Source organism: Lathyrus oleraceus, chromosome 7 (genome assembly GCF_024323335.1).
Source record: "Lathyrus oleraceus cultivar Zhongwan6 chromosome 7, CAAS_Psat_ZW6_1.0, whole genome shotgun sequence".
NCBI lineage: Eukaryota > Viridiplantae > Streptophyta > Magnoliopsida > Fabales > Fabaceae > Lathyrus > Lathyrus oleraceus.
Genome location: NC_066585.1, coordinates 84,665,841 through 84,687,169, shown reverse-complemented (window position 1 = coordinate 84,687,169; position 21,329 = coordinate 84,665,841). Strand labels below are relative to the sequence as shown.

The window sequence follows — 21,329 nt, the reverse complement described above, 5'->3', positions numbered from 1 at the left end:
ATGAAAACAAGATTATTGCAGATTATTTATGCTAACCCTTTTGCAGGTTTGGATCATGAAGACCCATACACCCATCTCACAAAGTTTTATGAACTGAACGGTATGTTAGGTGCACCCGAAGCTGAAGAGGAAGTTGGTTTCATGAGATTGTTTCTGCACTCCTTGATCAGCAAAGCAAAGGATTGGTATCTTGACCAACCTACGTAAACCATGACCAATTGGAATGTATTGGAATAGAATTTTCTTAACAGATTCTTCCCTCACAACCGGTTCATGGATGCTAAAACAGCTATTGTCGCGTTTGCTCAATCTACAAATGAAACTCTATGCGAAGCTTGGGAATGTTACAAATCCATGCTACAGTAATGTTCGAATCATAGTTTTGACAATCTAAGACAAATCCACATCTTCCGCAATGGATTGAAGCCCCATCCAAAGCTCTTACTTGACGCAGCAGTCGGTGGTTCTTTATTAGCAAAAAGTGCAGAAGAAGTAGTTTCATTTATCAACTAAATGGCTCTCACCGATCATAAAGTCCAATATAATCGAGGAACCGTGCAAAGGAAGCCTAGAATTATGGAATTGGGTACAAACGATGTAATACTAGCACAAAATAAACTTCTCACTCAAACTGTAGAAGAATTGACAAAACAGTTGTCCAAATTGCCGCAACAACTTAAGGAAATGCACGGTTCGACAAGTGCACCATAACAAGTAGGTTTTTGCGAATTATGTACGAGAGACCACCAAACTGGTTTTTGTCCCCCAATCAATGAAGAAGTCAATTATATGGGGAATCAATAAAGACCAGCACCATATCAAGGCAATCAAAATTATCAACGCGGAAACAACGCCAACTATGGTCAAGGTTGGAGACAAGACTATGGATAACAAGCAAGCCAAATAAGTATCAAAACTACCAACAACCGTAAAATGCAAATCAGCCAAATAGAACATCCATACTTAAAGATACTTTGCAATAATTCATGCAACAATCTATGGCAAATAAGAAAAACACCAACACTTTGATCTAAAACCTTGAAACTCAAGTTGAACAAATTGCAAAGCAACTGGCGGAGCAACAAGGAGGCACCTTCACAACCATAACTCAACCAAATCCAAAAGAACATTGCAAGGTAATAACAACGAGAAGTGGGAAAATGCTAAATGCAAATGGTGATGAAAATGATAAAAAAGAAAGGAGTGTTGTTGGAAATAGAGAAGAGGGAGAAAAGAAAAGAGAAGAAGAGGAGAAAGAAAGAGAAAATAATAAAAAGGAGAATTAGTTGAAAATGAGCAAGAGAGAAAAGGTAGAGATGAGAAATAAACGAATGAAGGGAGAAAAAATCAGAGAACATGGGAAGAAAAAGAAAAAATGATAAATCCACTAGTACAAACCTACCATACCCTCATGCTCCAACTAAAAAGGATAAAGAAAGGCAATACACTCTATTTTTAGATATTTTCAAGCGGTTGTAAATCAATATTCCCTTTGTAGAGGCCTTGAACAAATGCCTACGTATGCATGATTCATGAAAGAAATTCTCACCAAGAAGAGAAGAATTATTGATGAAGAAACAATACATTTTGATGCAAGCTGCAATGCGATCATTCAACGAACACTTCCACAAAAAGAAAAAGATCCAGGAAGAGTTATGTTACCTGTCGCAATTGGGAACATAAACGTTGGGAAAGCATTGATTGATCTTGGCTCAAGTATAAAACTCATTCCACTCTCAGTAGTACGAAGAATTGGTGATTTGGATATGAAGAATATTTGGATGACTTTGCAACTAGCCGACAAATCAGTCACAAAGACATCAGGTATTGCCGAAGACGTGTTGGTCAAGGTAGATAAGTTTTTATTCCCTATCGATTTTATTGGCATGGATATAGAGGAAGATAATGATGTACCACTAATTTTAGGACGTCCATTCATGAAAACCGCATGCACGATGATTACTATTTATGATGGTTTAATGAAAGTACGTGTTCAAGATGAAGAAGTTACCTTCAACCTCTTTGACGCCATGAAACATTCCAAGGATAAGAGAGCTTGTTTTCGAGTTGATACAATTGATGAAGAAATAGTGAAAATACAAAAACAAACACACTTGACAACACCATTAGAAAGAGCCCTCATGAATGTTTTTAATGTCATTGATCCGAAAGAAGAAAAGGAACTCAATGAATGTTTAATAGAACTTGATTCAGTAAAAGAAATACCATTGAAAGAGGCAAAAATTTAGGAATTAAACGAAAATTTTGGGGAAAAGAACACCAAATTGGAATTGAAATTATTACCGGATCACTTGAAGTGTGTGTTCCTTGATGATGAATGCAAGAAACCGGTAATAATTAGCAAATTTCTGGCCAGCCATGAAGAAAAGAAGCTTATCCAAGTTCTTAAGGAAAATCAAGGCGCAACCGGTTGGGTGCTATCAGATTTGAAGGGCATAAGTCCATCATATTGTATGCATAACATCATGATGGAAGAGAATTACAAACCAATTGCCCAACCATAGTGGCATTTGAATCCAACAATGAAAGAAGTCGTACGCAAAGAGGTAGTCAAGTTGTTAGAAGCATGAATGATCTATCCAATTTAGGATAGTGCTTGGGTGAGTCATGTGCAAGTAATACCAAAGAAAGGTGGTATGACAGTGATAACAAACGAGAAAAATGAGTTGATTCCAACCCGGACAGTAACCGGATGGCATATGTGCATTGATTATAGAAGACTCAATCAGGCAACAAGAAAAGATCATTTCCCGCTTTCGTTCATGGACTAAATGTTGGAAAGATTATCCGGGCAACAGTTATATTGTTTCTTATGCGGATACTTAGGATCAGTGGCGGAACTGAGGGGGGACGTGGGAAGGCCACGACCACCCCTCAACTTTTTATTTATTTTTAATTTATATATATTAAATTACTAAAACATCCTTATTTTAAATTAAAATTAATTTTTATTTTTTCTTTTTCATTCAAAGTTAGGTTAAAATACAGATAAGATAAAAAACTCCTACCTTTCCTTTCTTTCTCATATGGGTTTGCTACCGGCACCAGAACCGGAACAGATTAAAGTGATCGACATCTAACAGGTAAAAAACTTTATTCATTCTTCTTTTATAAAAAGTAACAAATTAAAGTGATTGCTTGATTTGTGTTTTTGAGATTTTTAGGATTCTTCTTTCTTGATGTGTTAAAATAATCTATATGAGGTTTATTAAGCCAATTCATAATACTGTAATTTTGAAATATAGTTATACACAGTAATAAGGTTTATTTAATCATTGTTGCTCCTAATTTCTAATAGTGAAGAAATTATAATCCCGACATCCGAATATGAAACAGTTCTTAAGAATCCAACAATTGAAGAGCATCATGGTTTTGAAAATTCTTTGGAACGCGATCCTGGAAAGCGTCATTCGATTTGGCAATATCCACCAAATCAAGTGGATGCAATACGAAGAGCTTATCTAAAATGGGGTCCATATTGTCGCATCCGCGAAAAACAACCGGCGGGCTGAAACAAAAACAACACAGAGCCGCCACCGTGCGTTATTTATCCCAAAAGGAGGGAAAGGAAACGCTCAGAGTAAACCTGGGAAAAGCATGGTCTCGCGACCAAAGAGAAGGGATCGGGAGTCGGTTACGCAAGGGGAAGGTATTAGCACCCCTCATGTCCGTCGTACTCGACGGGATCCACGCTCTAAAAGAAAGAAAAGGTTGCTAAAACAAACATCACACACACACACTGAAGACAACACAGGTGGAAGAATAGGGGAGAGGGCTCGCTAGGACATCGCGTCATATGCCTACGTATCTCGTCTGGAACGAGAATCAGAGCTGCCGTAGTTCGGCTCACGCACGCCAAACAAGACACACACAAACACAGGCAAACCTGGAACCCGAAGGCCAATCGCTGGACTTACATCGGCTTCCGAACCAAACAAACACACAATCAGGATACGGACAGCCAGTCGTTGGGCTTACATCCATATCCTGACACACAACAACCAACAATTTAATAGGGAGTCGGGAACTCGAGCCTATAACTGTCAAGCACACACACAAAAAAGGAAAAAAAAGTGCCCGGAGAGACCTCACACGGTCTCCTGCCTACGTACCTCATCTGGTATGAGGATCAGGGCGACGTAGTTCCCCTGAACGGGAAAGAAATTCTAGCCAGAAACCAAGGGGAGACACCTAACTTGCTCAACAGCAAGCTAATCCTAACCAGGAAAAAGCAAAACACACATGCTCAATCAAAATAAAGCAAACATTCACATAGCACACACTATATCCAATCAAGTGAGGCTCAAACAAGGGTGGACTGCCGAGGCAAGTCAACTGTACAGGGTAGTGTTCGCTCTTAACCCTGACATCGAGAGTCAGGGTGAAGCAGATGAAAGGTGAGTGAAGATGAGACTTCACAGCTCTTATCCCTGGCCAGGGAGAGCTTCAGACAAAGGAGCGTGGGTCCAGAATGGAGGAACCCTTCTACACTCAAGACACTGACTCGACTGTACAAATGTACAAGATCTTGGGTTAATGTCCCAATGCATCAACACAGTGGTGTGAGCAGAGGGACGACTCAACAGAATAGCGGGAGATAGATTGCATATCTCTTGGGTTCCGCCAATTGCCTCATAGAGGTCTTTACCTGCTTGGGGACAAATATAAACAATCACAAACATCGCCTCTTAAGGAGGACTTCAGAGAGTTGTCTGGCTAAATAATAAGCCAGGTCTTCCAGACTATATGGAGACAAGAGAGTCTACCTCAATTGGTTTATACAACCAAGCAGTAGCACAACAAGTTCTTAAAGAACTAAAGCGACTATGGTACCTGGAATCAATCAAGCACAGTCAGTATACCAATCACACAGTCAAAACAAACAGCATAAGAATCAACAGACAATGTACAAAAAACAATGCAATGTGCAAAGCACAATCAACTCAAGTGAGCCAAGCATCCTACAAAACACACAAGTTAGTTCACAGCAATTATCCAAATCAAACTCAATTAACTTGCATCATTCTCCTTTAAGGCATTTGCATCTCAACCTGAAACACAATTCAAAAGTGAGAAACAAGACCACTAGGACAAGCCTAGGGTCCAAAGGAGGTGAAAAATTCAAAACAGCAAGTGAAAATTAATCAAAACCAATATTTATCAAGCAAAAAGAGAATCCAATTGGTCTCACACCAAAACTATGCACCAAATCCATTTCACATACAAATTAAGTCAAACTATGCAATTGTGAACCACATATGAGCAAACAGAATGATCACACTCAAATCAATATCAAAACAGCTCAATAAATTCCACAAAAATTCCAACCTAAACAGAACACATTCAATGAGTACCATATCAATTTTCAGCTCATTTGGACCAATGGAAGTATGGAAATTAAATTCATAAAGTTCAGACAAGTTCAAGCAAGCCAACACAAGGCATCAAAACAATCATCAACTTCCAATAATCATAAAACAGAAATGAAATATGATAAATGAATGGGATCAAAACCACAATGACCTATAATGTATATACAATGCTCATTCCAAATTTCACACTCATCCAATTAATGACCAGAATTTCACAAATCAAATGCCAACATGTGTCACAAAAAATCAACAAATGACCAAACAGAGGGAAAAATTCCAATCAAATAGGAAATGCCATCAATAAATCCAGAAAAATTCACATGTATTCTCAACATCCAAATGCTCAATCATGCAAAAATTTGGCTCAATCCAATGTTCACAAGAACATCAAACAAAATCATGAAATTCATCAAGCATGGTGTGACACAAATTGTCACACCTCTAATAAAAAATTCATATCTCATCAACCAGGGATCCAAAAATTACAAACTATACATCAAAATCACCAGCAAAGAGTCCAGAACATGCACAAAAAATTTCAAGCATTTCTATGGAAGCATCATCATTTTATGAGTGAAATGGCAAAGCATATACATGAAGCATACATCCAAACAATCCCTAAGCAATTTATTTTTTCACACGTGCACAAAAATCATAAAAATCACCATTAAAAACTACACATCATAAGGAGAATAATTCAAAAAACCTCACAAAATTTGGACAAGAAATGAATTAGATATGGATTTTCTAAGATCATTGATCAAAATGAAATAAAAATTGAAAAAGAAAAAGAAATGAAATGAAATTAATCTGAAAATGGCACAATTGTAATTACTGAGATCAAGACCAAAACACGGTCGTTCCACTTAATGTGTTGGCGCCTTGTGATTCGTCATTTTCAGCGGTAAACAAGAATTTAAAAACGAAATGGAAAAAAAGTGGATCAAACGCTGCTTGGCCATCGTTCTTGCTCAGGAACATCCAACAATTTCCAGAAATCACATATGAACTTTTTCTCACCAAAATAAACATGCTATACATCAATGAAACCGTCTGAACATGCACATCATGAATATGCAATTAGTTTGACCTAACTCTAACTGTGCTAACCGGATCGAGCAAAAGAAACTTCCTAGGTCAAAGTTCAAATCACGATATCTCATCCAATTCTCAACTAAAATCAAAACCACAAGCAGCATGCTGTTCTACGATCAAAGACCTATCAAATCCATATCACGATTTAAGCAATTAAGAATTTCGAGTTCTAACCTTATGGATATGGCAGATGATGAATCGTGCTTTTCAATGTCCAAAACTCCAAAACAGATGAAGATTGGTGATGTGGAAGTGGATTGGAGTGGATGCCTTATCGTGATTAGTCGTTCTGACCCTGCTAGGGAGACCTTGCATCTGCTGGGGGATTAGTCGTTCTGACTCTGCTTGAGGAGATGAGGAAAGTCCGGTACCAAACACCCACCGATTCGCCGAACCTTGGTATCCAATATCCAACTCCACTGTCAGCTTTCCAATTTTGAGAGCTCCCAGACTCGTCTGGACTTTTCGGCTCCATCATCTTGTATTCCAAACTGCTCCGTACTCGACGGAGAATGAACCTCTGGGATTTACCCAAACTTTTCAATTTTCCGACTTTGAAGAGTCTTCTTGATTAATATCCAGGATCGTCGTACGTCCCGTCGTCTTTTCCACCGTTCCTCTATTCATTCGTCCCTGATTGGACTCCATGGGGATTTGTTTTGTCAAAGCTTCCACATCACAACCTGCAGGTGAGTGAAAATACCTAACAGCACCTGCAAAAGAGATCGTTAGATAAAACCGTGCCCCAGGCGTGTCAAGATTTCAACACTTGGGTCACTCAACCTTCCGAATAAGATTTCCAATTTTCAATCTTATAAGCATGCATTGGAAGGGACCTGTATGTCTTAAAATGCAAAGATTCTTTATCACAATAATTGTGTGTTTTTGCAATCAAAGCGGTAATGAAAAACAAAAACAAAATTATTTGACTGAATATGCATTTTATTGATTTGAAAAGTGTGGCTCAAATTGAGCAATACAAAGGATGCAATTCCTGAAAAGAGGTAATTACGCACAAAAGGAAAAATCTATCCTAATGGCAATGTGAAACCCGTGATCTCATCGAGTTCCAACTCGGTTACACCCCATATGTCCTCAGACTCTCCGTGCTTTCTGCCTTCTGAACAAGACGCTTCTGATTGATCCCCACCGGGTATTATCCATGATGCCTTAACCAACGCACAAACGATCATGCGAGACGCAGTTATTCGTTTCAATCCCTCTTTTGCCTGGACCGCCCTTTCGGATCTTCAGTCCACCGGGATACCCTTTTTTGCCCAAGTCGCCTTTTCAGGTTTTCGACTTGCCGGGTGTACAGTTTTTCTTTTTATATCCCTAATTTTTGCCCGAACCTTTCCTTTTTGTTTTTTGGTTCGCCAGGATGCCCATTTTTGCCTGGACTATTTTATTCTTTCCGTCCAGCGGGTCTCTTTATACGAAGTATTTTTTAACTGCGTCCGCATTCACAGGGGATGGAAAATCCTCGCCATCCATGGTCGTCAACAACGAGGCTCCGCCAGAGAAAACCTTCTTGACCACGAATGGACCTTCATAATTGGGTGTCCATTTGCCCCTTCGATCATTTTGAGGAGGAAGGATCCTTTTCAGCACCATATCACCTACGTGATATACCCGAGGTCGTACCTTTCTGTCAAAAGCACGCTTCATCCGCTGTTGGTATAACTGCTCATGACAGATGGCTTCCAGCCTCTTCTCTTCTATTAGGCTCAACTCTTCGTACCGGGTCCTTACCCATTCAGCCTCTTGCAATTTCACGTCCATCAGGACTCTCAAAGAGGGAATTTGAACCTCAACCGGTAGCACGACTTCCATTCCATACACCAATGAGAAAGGGGTGGCCCCAGTAGATGTGCGCACCGACGTTCGATACCCAGGATACCAGTTTCCTACTCAATCACACCGTCGGTGCATTCAAACGTTATACGGGCAACGAAAGCTTATCCACCTTAACCTCCCCATCAGACATTAGAATCCGTTCGGATTCGGGGTCAGGGCCCTCCTCCGGGATCGGTTACTCTCAATCTTTCGATTAGAGCACCTCGAGATGTCCTCATCAGGGAACTCAAACTTCCTTGGTTGATAATCCTCTACGGGTTGCTGGGCGAGGTAATCAGGCCATACACTCCCCTTTATTACTTTCTGAGGGTATACTGAATATCATATTCAATCAAAATCATTGGCCCTTTCGCAACCCGTCCGGTCATTGCTGGCTTCTCAGATATGTACTTGATCAGATCCATCTCGAAATCCACAAAGTGGTATGAACCAGCATATACTGTCTCAATCGGCGAGCAGCCTATACCAAAGTACATCAAGTTTTCTCGAACAGTGAATGTATTGTTTCACAGTCGGTAAACTTTTTGCTATGGTAAATTGCATACTCTTTTCGACAAGACTCGTCATGCTGACCCACTTCACCTCATAGACCCCTCGAGGACCATCAAGTACAGACTCACCATTGCTCCTTCCTCAGGAGGTATCAGAATCAGAGGTTCCTGCAACTTATTCTTTTATTCTTTCAATGCCCATTGGCAATCATTATTTCACCTGACCGTTTGATCTTTTTTTCATCATCTGGAATATGGGTTCACACGTGGCTGCTAGGCGAGATGTGAACCATGACATGTAGTTCAATCTACCTAAGAAACCACGAACCTCTTTTTCAGTTCTCGGTTCAGGCACTTTTTTTTTTTTTTTAATTTTTAAAACAGGATCAACCTCGATTCCTCTCTTACAATGAACCCCAACAGCTCACCGGATCGCACTCTGATAGTGCACTTACTTGAATTCAACCTCAGTTTGAACTATCTCCACTGGTCAAATGACTTAGCCATATCTACCAGATGCCCCTCTTCTGTTTGGGACTTTGCTATCATGTCATTCTCATAGCATTCAATTTCATAATGAATCATATCATGAAACAAAGTCACCATGGCTCTCTGATACAGGCACTGGCGTTCTGCTTCTCCAGAGGACAGTCTTCTCTCCAGGGTAGCTAGGGCACAACGACGTCGGTATCCGACCCTGGCGTATCCTGACACGACCAGGCGAAGATATCCACATGCCCTTTCAACAGGGCTATCTTCCTGCTTTCGACTTGCCCCTGAAGCGGCCCCAATTTTCATTTCCTTTCCGACCTCGTCGGTACCCAGATTAACGATCTCAACTCGCTCTTCCTGCGGCTGAATCACCTTCTCCTCTTGTTTTGACAACCTGGCTACTTCCAGCAGATCTCAATCTTCTTCGCCTTCTTCTTCGACATGAGAGACCGGATTGTCGAAGTCATATGAGGTGTAACCAAATTGTTATCAATGAGATCCGGAGAATTATTTTTCGAAGTCGGAACGAGACAAATCAAAAAGGGAAAAATGAAAACAAACATTGCCATTTTTATTTGTTTTTTTTTTAAAACTGCAAAAATGAATGAAAAACAGGGAACGCCGCTTTTAATTGAAAAACATCCATTTATTTATGATGCAAAATGTTGCAAAATGAAACATGAGGTGGCCCTTACAATGGACCAATACATTTCGGGCAAAACGTATGGCTTTCATGCAAATAAAACTGGAAAAACAGAAATTATTACTCTTCCAGTAGAGTGACATCGATGATCTTTTTTAGGCCTTCCAGTTCCCTGGTATGCACGATTTTATCCACGGCTCCAGCTCACAATCGCTGTCAGTCTCTTCCCCCATCGCACAAACGCGATCTGAATTTTCAGCGATTACACCCACCATCGCCTGACCATGCGCCGACATGGGATCGACATTAACATTCAATGATAGTGTAAAATTGAGGGCCTTGGAATCCACCAGATCTTGGACAGTATGCTTAAAGGCTCTACAACCCTCAATGTTATGCCCAGGCGCACCAGAATGGAATTCACACCTGGCATTCTCATCATAGTTAGGTGGCCTCTGATCAGGTTTCAATGGAGTCAACATCCTCAATTGTACCATTCCGAGATCTTTCAACTTCTTCAACAGAAGAGCATACGGCATGGGCGGCTTGTCAAATCGACGATCAACCCCCTTTCCTCTCACTTGGCTCCCAGCTCCCTGTGCTCTCTGTTGAGGGAACTGATGTTGCTGTCGGACTGACTGATTACAAGCAGGGATGGTTACTGCAGCAGTGTGCTGGTAGTAACGATCCCTACCGTGTCCTCTCTGGGCATACATAGCACTCGATTCACCTTCATTCTTGCGCTGACCGTTCCCGAATGGCTTCTTTACTCCAGATGACGGAGCATTTCCCTGTATTTCCCCCTTCTTCAGCCAGTCTTCAATCCTCCCACCTTCTCAGCAATGACTTTCTGCCCCAAGGCGAACTCTTGCATGATATTGATCAGCTCTCCCATCTTCTCTTTCAGCTCAAGAATGTCTGTGTTGGGCGGATTCATCATTCCTGTGTCAATCAAACAGGTTAGAAACTGACACCTGCAAAACAAAAGACAAGTTATTATGGTTATGCATGAATGCAATGTCTATCCACATGAGGAACACTTTATCTCTTGATCCTGGCTTCATCGAGACAAATAATAACCCGGCAACAATATTCTGACATTCAGCATTTGATTTCATCATATAGATAAGAGATATATGATTTAGCGAAGTACCACCCAACCATATGTGTGCTTGTGTGAGTGCATACGGGAAAGCAAATAAAGCTTGAAGATCAACCACCGAATGAAGATAACCATCACATAGCAAAATGCACAATAAGTGCCATAGTCATACATCACAACTGATACAAATCAGATATAAATCTCCAGAATCAGGAAAGAAATACAAGCAAGTGAATTCCGTCAACAAGCCTGACGGTAATTCAACACAAATAAGAAAGATCTAATCTGATGAAGGTCCCACAGACGGCCCTATCTCATCAACCATCTTCGCGAACTCTGCGGCGAACCTGAGCTCGGTATTCTCCTGCTGTAATCTCTCCACCTCTTTCTGATGGATCTTCATCTGCCTGAAGTAATGATCTCTCTCAGCAATGTAATGATCTCTCTCGGCGATGATCTTTGCTTTCTCCGCCTCCCATTCTGCAGCAAGGACTCTGGCTCTGTCGTCTCGTTGGGTCTTCACAAGGATCTGCCTCCTCTTCTGATCTTCAATGACTTCTGAAGCTCTAGCCAATCTCTCTTTGGTGACGTCGTGCTCCTTTGTTGAAGATGCCAAAGCCTGATTGACCTTCCCATAGTAAGCAGTATCCATCTCAAAGCGCTTTGCTTCCAGGGCATGTCGCTTGTCCTGATCTTCCATCTTCACTTTGATCTCCTGGTTAACCCTCTGAACCCGAGCGACACTCATCTCCAATTCCGTTTTCTCCGCAAGCAACTGATCTCTCTCCCGCTTCATCTCTAAGAACTCGTCCCTACTAACAGTAGAAGGAGATTCCTCAATCAACGGATACCACGGATCAACCATAGGAAACGGTAGACAAGTGAGTTCCACTCTCTTACGGAGCCAGTCATCAAACGGAGGAAAAGATCTGTTATTAGCTCTACCCTAAGAAACCTTGCCTTTCCTTTGAATGTTGCGCCATGCCTCAGATACTAGCTTCAATTTGGCCTGATTGCCCGGTAAATGCAATGTTATGATGCTGATGAATGAATGCAATGCATTGCCATCCTCCGAGTCATCTGAACATCTGTTGCTCTGAATCATAGCCCTGATCTCTGAACTGATCACAACCATCTGAAAGAATATGTAGCCACCAATCCAACTCAAGGGTTCCGAAATAAACGGAAGATACATCACCATCATCATCAAACCATCTCTGAGCAGATACCCACAATCCTCTGAATCGGCCCGGGGAATCCTGAAATAAACGGATCCCCACTGATAAATAACTCAGACAGCACTTCGGCGTCTCAGAAATAAATGGCCATAAATCCGACTTATAAATAGGACTCTGATCAACGGAACCAAAAGTCACCATCAAAATCACCAACAGAACATGCATCTGTAAGAATCACCCCTCCCCTCACAGGTAAATTCTAATCAGGTCATCCTAAGGCGGATAATAGTCTCGACAATCGGGCGGAGATACTCAATGGGTTTGCCCTTTCGGGTGTGCCATTGTAGCTCCCTTAAGATCGTCTAAACCAAAGATCCGGGAAATGATCGGTCACCGAAGTCAATAGCCCAAAAGAGGTAACCCAACCAAAGTGGAAAACCCCACTGAGGAAGAGCACTCTCAGATGAACCTCGTCCGACTTGTGGTATGTCACGTCGCAACAGCATGCCCAACCGACATGTGAGGAACGTGAGACCACACTAATCCTAGGTGTATACTCGGGCATGGGTTTTAGCCCCACTCAGAACACCCACCCCAAAACAGAGGAACCACCTGCACAGAGGACAACAGAATGATAGTATGATGCATGCAAACATTTATGCAAATATATACACTACAGAATAATAAATGCAATAAATAAAGCGGCACAAGCAACCTAAACTATCCTAGAACGCTAGGAGAGACTCGCTTAGGGAAGATGGACCAGCACAGGTCAACATCAGCCAAAATCCCCAGCAGAGTCGCCAGCTGTCGCATCCGCGAAAAACAACCGGCGGGCTGAAACAAAAACAACACAGAGCCGCCACCGTGCGTTATTTATCCCAAAAGGAGGGAAAGAAAACGCTCAGAGTAAACCTGGGAAAAGCATGGTCTCGCGACCAAAGAGAAGGGATCGGGAGTCGGTTACGCAAGGGGAAGGTATTAGCACCCCTCACGTCCGTCGTACTCGACGGGATCCACGCTCTAAAAGAAAGAAAAGGTTGCTAAAACAAACATCACACACACACACACTGAAGACAACACAGGTGGAAGAAGAGGGGAGAGGGCTCGTTAGGACATCGCGTCCTATGCCTACGTATCTCGTCTGGAATGAGAATCAGAGCTGTCGTAGTTCGGCTCACGCACGCCAAACAAGACACACACAAACACAGGCAAACCTGGAACCCGAAGGCCAATCGCTGGACTTACACCGGCTTCCGAACCAAACAAACACACAATCAGGATACGGACAGCCAATCGCTGGGCTTACATCCATATTCTGACACACAACAACCAACAATTTAATAGGGAGTCGGGAACTCGAGCCTATAACTGTCAAGCACACACACAAAAAAGGAAAAAAAAGTGCCCGGAGAGACCTTGCACGGTCTCCTGCCTACGTACCTCATCTGGTATGAGGATCAGGGCGACGTAGTTCCCCTGAACGGGAAAGAAATTCTAGCCAGAAACCAAGGGGAGACACACTACTAGAGAGCTGTACTCGAGCCTAGTGTTATCATGCATCATTGCCCTATGTTATGGTTTCTATCCTAGCTTGCACAACAGCAAGCTAATCCTAACCAGGAAAAAGCAAAACACACATGCTCAATCAAAATAAAGCAAACATTCACATAGCACACACTATATCCAGTCAAGTGAGGCTCAAACAAGGGTGGACTGCCGAGGCAAGTCAACTGTACAGGGTAGTGTTCGCTCTTAACCCTGACATCGAGAGTCAGGGTGAAGCAGATGAAAGGTGAGTGAAGATGAGACTTCACAACTCTTATCCCTGGCCAGGGAGAGCTTCAGACAAAGGAGCGTGGGTCCAGAATGGAGAACCCTTCTACACTCAAGACTCTGACTCGACTGTACAAATGTACAAGATCTTGGGTTAATGTCCCAATGCATCAACACAGTGGTGTGAGCAGAGGGACGACTCAACAGAATAGCGGGAGATAGATTGCATATCTCTTGGGTTCCGCCAATTGCCTCATAGAGGTCTTTACCTGCTTGGGGGACAAATATAAACAATCACAAACATCGCCTCTTAAGGAGGACTTCAGACAGTTGCCTGGCTAAATAACAAGCCAGGTCTTCCAGACTACATGGAGACAAGAGAGTCTACCTCAATTGGTTTATACAACCAAGCAGCAGCACAGCAAGTTCTTAAAGAACTAAAGCGACTATGGTACCTGGAATCAATCAAGCACAGTCAGTATACCAATCACACAGTCAAAACAGACAGCATAAGAATCAACAGACAATGTACAAAAAACAATGCAATGTGCAAAGCACAATCAACTTAAGTGAGCCAAGCATCCTACAAAACACACAAGTTAGTTCACAGAAATTAGCCAAATAAAACTCAATTAACTTGCATCATTCTCCTTTAAGGCATTTGCATCTCAACCTGAAACACAATTCAAAAGTGAGAAACAAGACCACTAGGACAAGCCTAGGGTCCAAAGGAGGTGAAAAATTCAAAACAGCAAGTGAAAATTAATCAAAACCAATATTTATCAAGCAAAAAGAGAATCCAATTGGTCTCACACCAAAACTATGCACCAAATCCATTTCACATACAAATTAAGTCAAACTATGCAATTGTGAACCACATATGAGCAAACAGAATGATCACACTCAAATCAATATCAAAACAGCTCAATAAATTCCACAAAAATTCCAACCTAAACAGAACAAATTCAATGAGCAGCATATCAATTTTCAGCTCATTTGGACCAATGAAAGTATGGAAATTAAATTCATAAAGTTCAGACAAGTTCAAGCAAGCCAACACAAGGCATCAAAACAATCATCAACTTCCAATAATCATAAAACAGAAATGAAATATGATAAATGAATGGGATCAAAACCACAATGACCTATAATGTGTCTATAATGCTCATACCAAATTTCACACTCATCCAATTAATGACCAGAATTTCACAAATCAAATGCCAACATGTGTCACAAAAAATCAACAAATGACCAAACAGAGGGAAAAATTCCAATCAAATAGGAAATGCCATCAATAAATCCAGAAAAATTCACATGTATTCTCAACATCCATATGCTCAATCATGCAAAAATTTGGCTCAATCCAATGTTCACAAGAACATCAAACAAAATCATGAAATTCATCAAGCATGGTGTGACACAAATTGTCACACCTCTAATAAAAAATTCATATCTCATCAACCAGGGATCCAAGAATTACAAACTATACATCAAAATCACCAGCAAAGAGTCCAGAACATGCACAAAAAATTTCAAGCATTTCTATGGAAGCATCATCATTTTATGAGTGAAATGGCAAAGCATATACATGAAGCATACATCCAAACAATCCCTAAGCAATTTATTTTTTCACACGTGCACAAAAATCATAAAAATCACCATTAAAAACTACACATCATAAGGAGAATAATGCAAAAAACCTCACAAAATTTGGACAAGAAATGAATTAGATATGGATTTTCTAAGATCATTGATCAAAATGAAATAAAAATTGAAAAAGAAGAAGAAATGAAATGAAATTAATCTGAAAATGGCACAATTGTAATTACTGAGATCAAGACCAAAACACGGTTGTTCCACTTAATGTGTTGGCGCCTTGTGATTCGTCATTTTCAGCGGTAAACAAGAATTTAAAAACGAAATGGAAAAAAAGTGGATCAAACGCTGCTTGGCCATCGTTCTTGCTCAGGAACATCCAACAATTTCCAGAAATCACATATGAACTTTTTCTCACCAAAATAAACATGCTATACATCAATGAAACCGTCTGAACATGCACATCACGAATATGCAATTAGTTTGACCTAACTCTAACTGTGCTAACCGGATCGAGCAAAAGAAACTTCCTAGGTCAAAGTTCAAATCACGATATCTCATCCAATTCTCAACTAAAATCAAAACCACAAGCAGCATGCTGTTCTACGATCAAAGACCTATCAAATCCATATCACGATTTAAGCAATTAAGAATTTCGAGTTCTAACCTTATGGATATGGCAGATGATGAATCGTGCTTTTCAATGTCCAAAACTCCAAAACAGATGAAGATTGGTGATGTGGAAGTGGATTGGAGTGGATGCCTTAGCTCAACGATGCTCCAGTTGCAAGAACCTTCGATTTGCCATGAATGAGCTTACTTCCAACAGTTGCGATTTTGCACTCTCTTGGCCTTGAATTGATGAAACAGTTCTTCAACAAGTCTTGCAGAAGGTAGATCCAACAAGAATGATCAAGATTGATGAAGATTTCAATGTGAAATGATGAAAAAAAGTTGGAAAAAGTTTGGAGAATTTTGAGAGAAATGGAGGGAAATTCTGTTAGATCTTGAAGAATGTGAAGTCATTACCAATTTCTGGTACAATTAATGTTATATACCAATGCCTAAATCCATTCCTTAATCACAATTAGCAAAATTGGATTGGATTAGTGTAATGCATTTTCAAGTGAAAGTCCAAAACAGCCTTTTCACAATTAGGCCAATGTAACAGTAAATGACAGTCGGAGCAAGTTCTATTTGGCATTTGTGAAGTGTATGAATGAGCCTTGTATGCAAAAACCTTGTAATTTGAAATTTCACCTATTTCCCCACCAATTTTCAAAGTGATCACTTGAAAAATGACTTTTTGCCATGCTTATTTTTGATGAAATTGGACCATACATCATGAAAGTACATGTGAAATGGGGTTTGATCAAAGAAAGATCATCCAATCTGGCCATTCCATGTGAAAGTTATGTCACTTTGAATTTAGGCATTTTTGAAAAATGATTTGATCATACCTTGCCAACCATACATGGGAAATTTAAGTTCTTGGACTTTTTGGAAAGATGAGAGCAAGATCTACAACTTTCATGTTGAACAAAATTTCATTTGAAGCATTTTTGGACATGTAATTTTGAGGTGAAAAACTTTCCATTTTTGGAAACTTTCAATTACAAGTCACTTTCCATTTTTGGAAAGTTTTCTCCTGACTTTATTTTCTTCATTCTTGATGTTTGAAATGTCAAATGAAACTTATTTCAACATGAATGAAGTATATCCAACTCTCTCCCACCTCCAAATCCATCATTCCTGGCACAGTTTACCACAATTGACTTTTCTGATTGATAGATGAATTTGGCTATGCACTGATCAAGTTGAGCCTCAATCTTCTGATGAAATGGCTCAATGATGAAACCCTAGCTTCCACAAGCTCAATATAATCACATGATGATCCCCATATCCATTGTAGACCCCATCTCCATGCCAAGCCCTGATTGGCCCAATACAACTGATTAGGGTTGACCAGTGGTCAAAACCCTAATCTCAAGGTATCTGATCAATCACTTGAATCTCCTGGATGATAACAAGACCATGATGATGATGATGTATCATAGCAACCAAGATCAAGCTCAATCTCCTTTGAGAATCAAAACCCTAATTTGTACCACCACATCCTCAGATGGTTAGTGAACAGTCAATGAGAAACCTCAGGCTTGAATCTCAACCTCTTTATCTTCTGATCAAGACCTAGGAGGATGACTTGCACAATGTTGTCACATGATATTCACATATGCAATGCCTAATGACCTAAGAAATGCAATGTAATATGTTAAGCTAGTTCCAAGAGAGGAGGGCAAATTTTGAGGTGTTACACATATCAAATTCATTTAGAAAACTATCCTTTGTCCGGTAACGAGGATCATCCGAGAAGGTTTCAACATACTTGGTTTAGCATATTTCCATCATGGTTAGAATATTCACCATCTGAAGATGCCGCATATTGCTTACCATGTTACCTTTTTAGCAAAAAACTAAGTGTACGTCCCGAATCACTTGTCTTTATTTCTATGGGTTTTAGAAATTGGAAGAAAGTTAGGAATGGAAAACATTGTTCCTTTCTTAAGCACATAGGGAAGGATCCTTGCTCACCATACAACAATGCAATGAAAGCTTGTCAAGACTTGTTGAATCAAGATAGTCATATTAGAAATGTTATTAAAGTGCAAAGTTCAAGTCAAAGAATGAATAATCGGTTACGACTCAAGACTTCAATTGACATTGTCCGTTGGTTAACACTACAAGCTTATGCTTTTAGGGGTCACGACGAAAGTAGAAAATCAAGAAATCAAGGTAACTTTCTTGAGTTATTGAAACTTTTAGCATCCTACAATGATGAAGTTGCAAAATTTGTGTTGGAAAATGCTCCACAAAATTGCAAGTATACTTCATATCAAATTCAAAAAGAGCTCTTGCAAATTCTTTCTAGTAGGGTGAAAAAGAGTATTCGTGAGGAAATTGGTGATTCCAAATTTTGTGTCGTTGTTGATGAAGCTCGTGATGAGTCAAAAAAGGAACAAATGGCTCTTGTATTAAGATTTGTTGATAAAGTTGGTTTAATACAAGAGAGATTTTTTGATGTGGCACATGTTAAAGACACCACATCTTTAACTCTTAAGGAAGCAATATGTGATATACTTTCTCGACATAACCTTGATGTTTCTAACATTCGTGGCCAGGGGTATGATGGTGCTAGCAATATGAGAGGAGAATGGAATGGTTTACAAGCCCTCTTTATGAAGGATTGTCCTTATGCATACTATGTTCATTGTTTTGCTCATCGATTGTAACTTGCATTAGTTACATCATCAAGAGAAGTAAAACCTGTTCATAATTTTTTTGAGAAGCTGATCTTTGTTGTGAATGTTGTTTTGTTCTTCTACAAAGCGTCATGATGAGTTACAAGCTGCCCGATTAGAAGAAATTGCTTATTTGTTAGAGATTGATGAGATTGTAACTGGTAAATGTTCAAATCAAGCTGGTGTATTGAAACGAGTTGGAGATACTCGTTGGGGATCACATTACGATTCAATTTCTAGCTTGATAAACATGTATGAAGCAACTTGTTTAGTTTTTAAAAAAATTGGAAAAGATAAAGGGAGTTATGCTACATGTGGGGATGCAGATAGTTGTTACAATTACTTGAAGGCATTTGATTTTATATTTATTTTGCACTTGATGAAATAAATCATGGGAATAACAGATATGCTTTGTCAAGCCTTACAAAAAAAATCAAGATGTAGTTAATGCTATGAACTTGGTTCGTTCAACAAAACATCTTATTCAAGGTTTGAGAGAAAATGGTTGGGATATATTGTTTACTAAAGTGGTATCTTTTTGTGAAAAGCATGATATTGAGATTCCTGATCTTAATGATGTTCATTCAACAACAAGATTTGGACGCTCCCGTCTTGAAGAGAATCAAGTCACAATTCAACATTACTTTAAAGTTGAAATCTTTTTCACTACCATTGACAAACAGTTACAAGAGTTGAATAGCAGATTCAGTGAGCAGACAATGGATTTGTTAACTCTTTCTTGTTCTTTATCTCCTAAAGATGAATATAAAACTTTTAACATTGATACTATTTGCTCTTTAGTTGAAAAATATTATCGTATGGACTTTAGTGATCAAGAGAAGAATAATTTGCAATTTCAACTCCAACATTTTCTATTTGTTGCTCGTCAAGCATCGAACTTGAATAATTTATCAACTATTCAAGAACTATGTTCATGTTTGGATGCATCTGGACAGGCTGAAACTTACTTTTTGATTGATAGACTACTTCGTCTTATCATGACTCTTCCCGTTTCTACGGCCACAACTGAGAGGTCTTTTTCAGCAATGAAAATTATTAAGACTAAGTTGAGAAACAAGATGGATGATGGGTTTCTTGGAGATAGCATGACAATATATATTTAAAGGGAGATTAGTGCAAGCATTAGTTCGGAGTCAATTATTGACGATTTCAAGTCACTCGGAACGCGTAAAGCATTACTTTAAGGTAGTTTTAAGTCATGTAATTTAAATTTTTAGTAATTAACTTTGTATTTATTTTAACTTTAATGTTTTATTTAAAATACTATTTACATTTTATTTATAATCTTTATTTTACGTTAACGGTCATCCCAAATTTTTTATCTGGCTCCGCCACTGGTTACTACTTATTTGTAAGAATCACTTGATATTGATATATACATGAAAATCCTAGAAGGATTTAAAATGTCCGAGACATAAAAACCTAGAGAAATATATGCAATTAAGTTGCAAAGATCACTCTATGGGGTAAAACAATCTGGGTACATGTGGTATAATAGGCTAAGTGAATATTTGCTTAAAAAATGCTATGAAAATAATCCTATTTTCCCTTGTATTTTTATAAGAAAAATAATATACGGGTTTGTAATAATTGTTATCTATGTTGATGATTTAAATATCATTGGAACTAATAGAGAAATTAAGGAAGTAAGATATTACTTAAAGAAAGAATTTGAAATGAAAGGTTTAGGAAAAACTAGGTTCTGCATTTGTTTAAAATTGAGTACACCAAAAATGGTATATCGGTACATCAATCAAATTATACATAAAGGATATTGAAAAGGTTTAACATGGACAAAGCAAACCCTTTGAGTACTCCAATGATAGGTAGAACACTTAATGTTGAAAATGATCCATTCAGACTTAAGGAAGATATTGATTTTTAGGTACTATACCTTAGTGCCACTGGGGCACTCATGTACCTTACTAACTATACAAAACCTAATATAACTTTTGCAGTGAGTTTACTAGTAAGATTCAGTTCATGTCCTACAAAAAGATATTGAAAAGGACTAAAGCATATATTTCAATATCTCTATGTCCATCTGGCATTGGTTTGTTTTATTCTAACAATACAAAACCATTTTTACTTGGTTATGCATATGCATGATATTTGTCAGATCCACATAATGCTAAATCACTGACTGAATATATATTTACATATGGTAACACTGCAATATCACGAAGATCACAAAAGCAAACACTTGTAGCAACTTCTTTAAATCATGCCGAAGTAATTGCCTTTCACGGAGCAAGCAAAAAGTGTAGATAATTACGATCGGTAATTCGACATATCCAAGGAGTGTCTGATTTACCAATTGATAATAATCCAAAATTTTGTATGAAGACAATGTTACTCGTGTTACCTAGATGAAAAAAGGTTACAT

The 21,329-nt window shown here is 39.3% G+C and overlaps 1 protein-coding gene across 1 annotated transcript; it reads left to right on the top strand.

Annotated features, from left to right (window-relative positions):
- Positions 1-1,532: 1,532 nt before the first annotated feature.
- Positions 1,533-2,249, top strand: LOC127102151 (uncharacterized). Its single transcript, XM_051039556.1, has one exon. The coding sequence runs from the start codon at positions 1,533-1,535 to the stop codon at positions 2,247-2,249; it is 717 nt and encodes a 238-aa protein (XP_050895513.1).
- The last annotated feature ends 19,080 nt before the right edge of the window (positions 2,250-21,329 follow it).

Bases quoted from the DNA above. Each gene is read 5' to 3' on its own strand.
- LOC127102151 (XM_051039556.1), top strand. From the start codon at position 1,533: ATGAAAGAAATTCTCACCAAGAAGAGAAGAATTATTGATGAAGAAACA.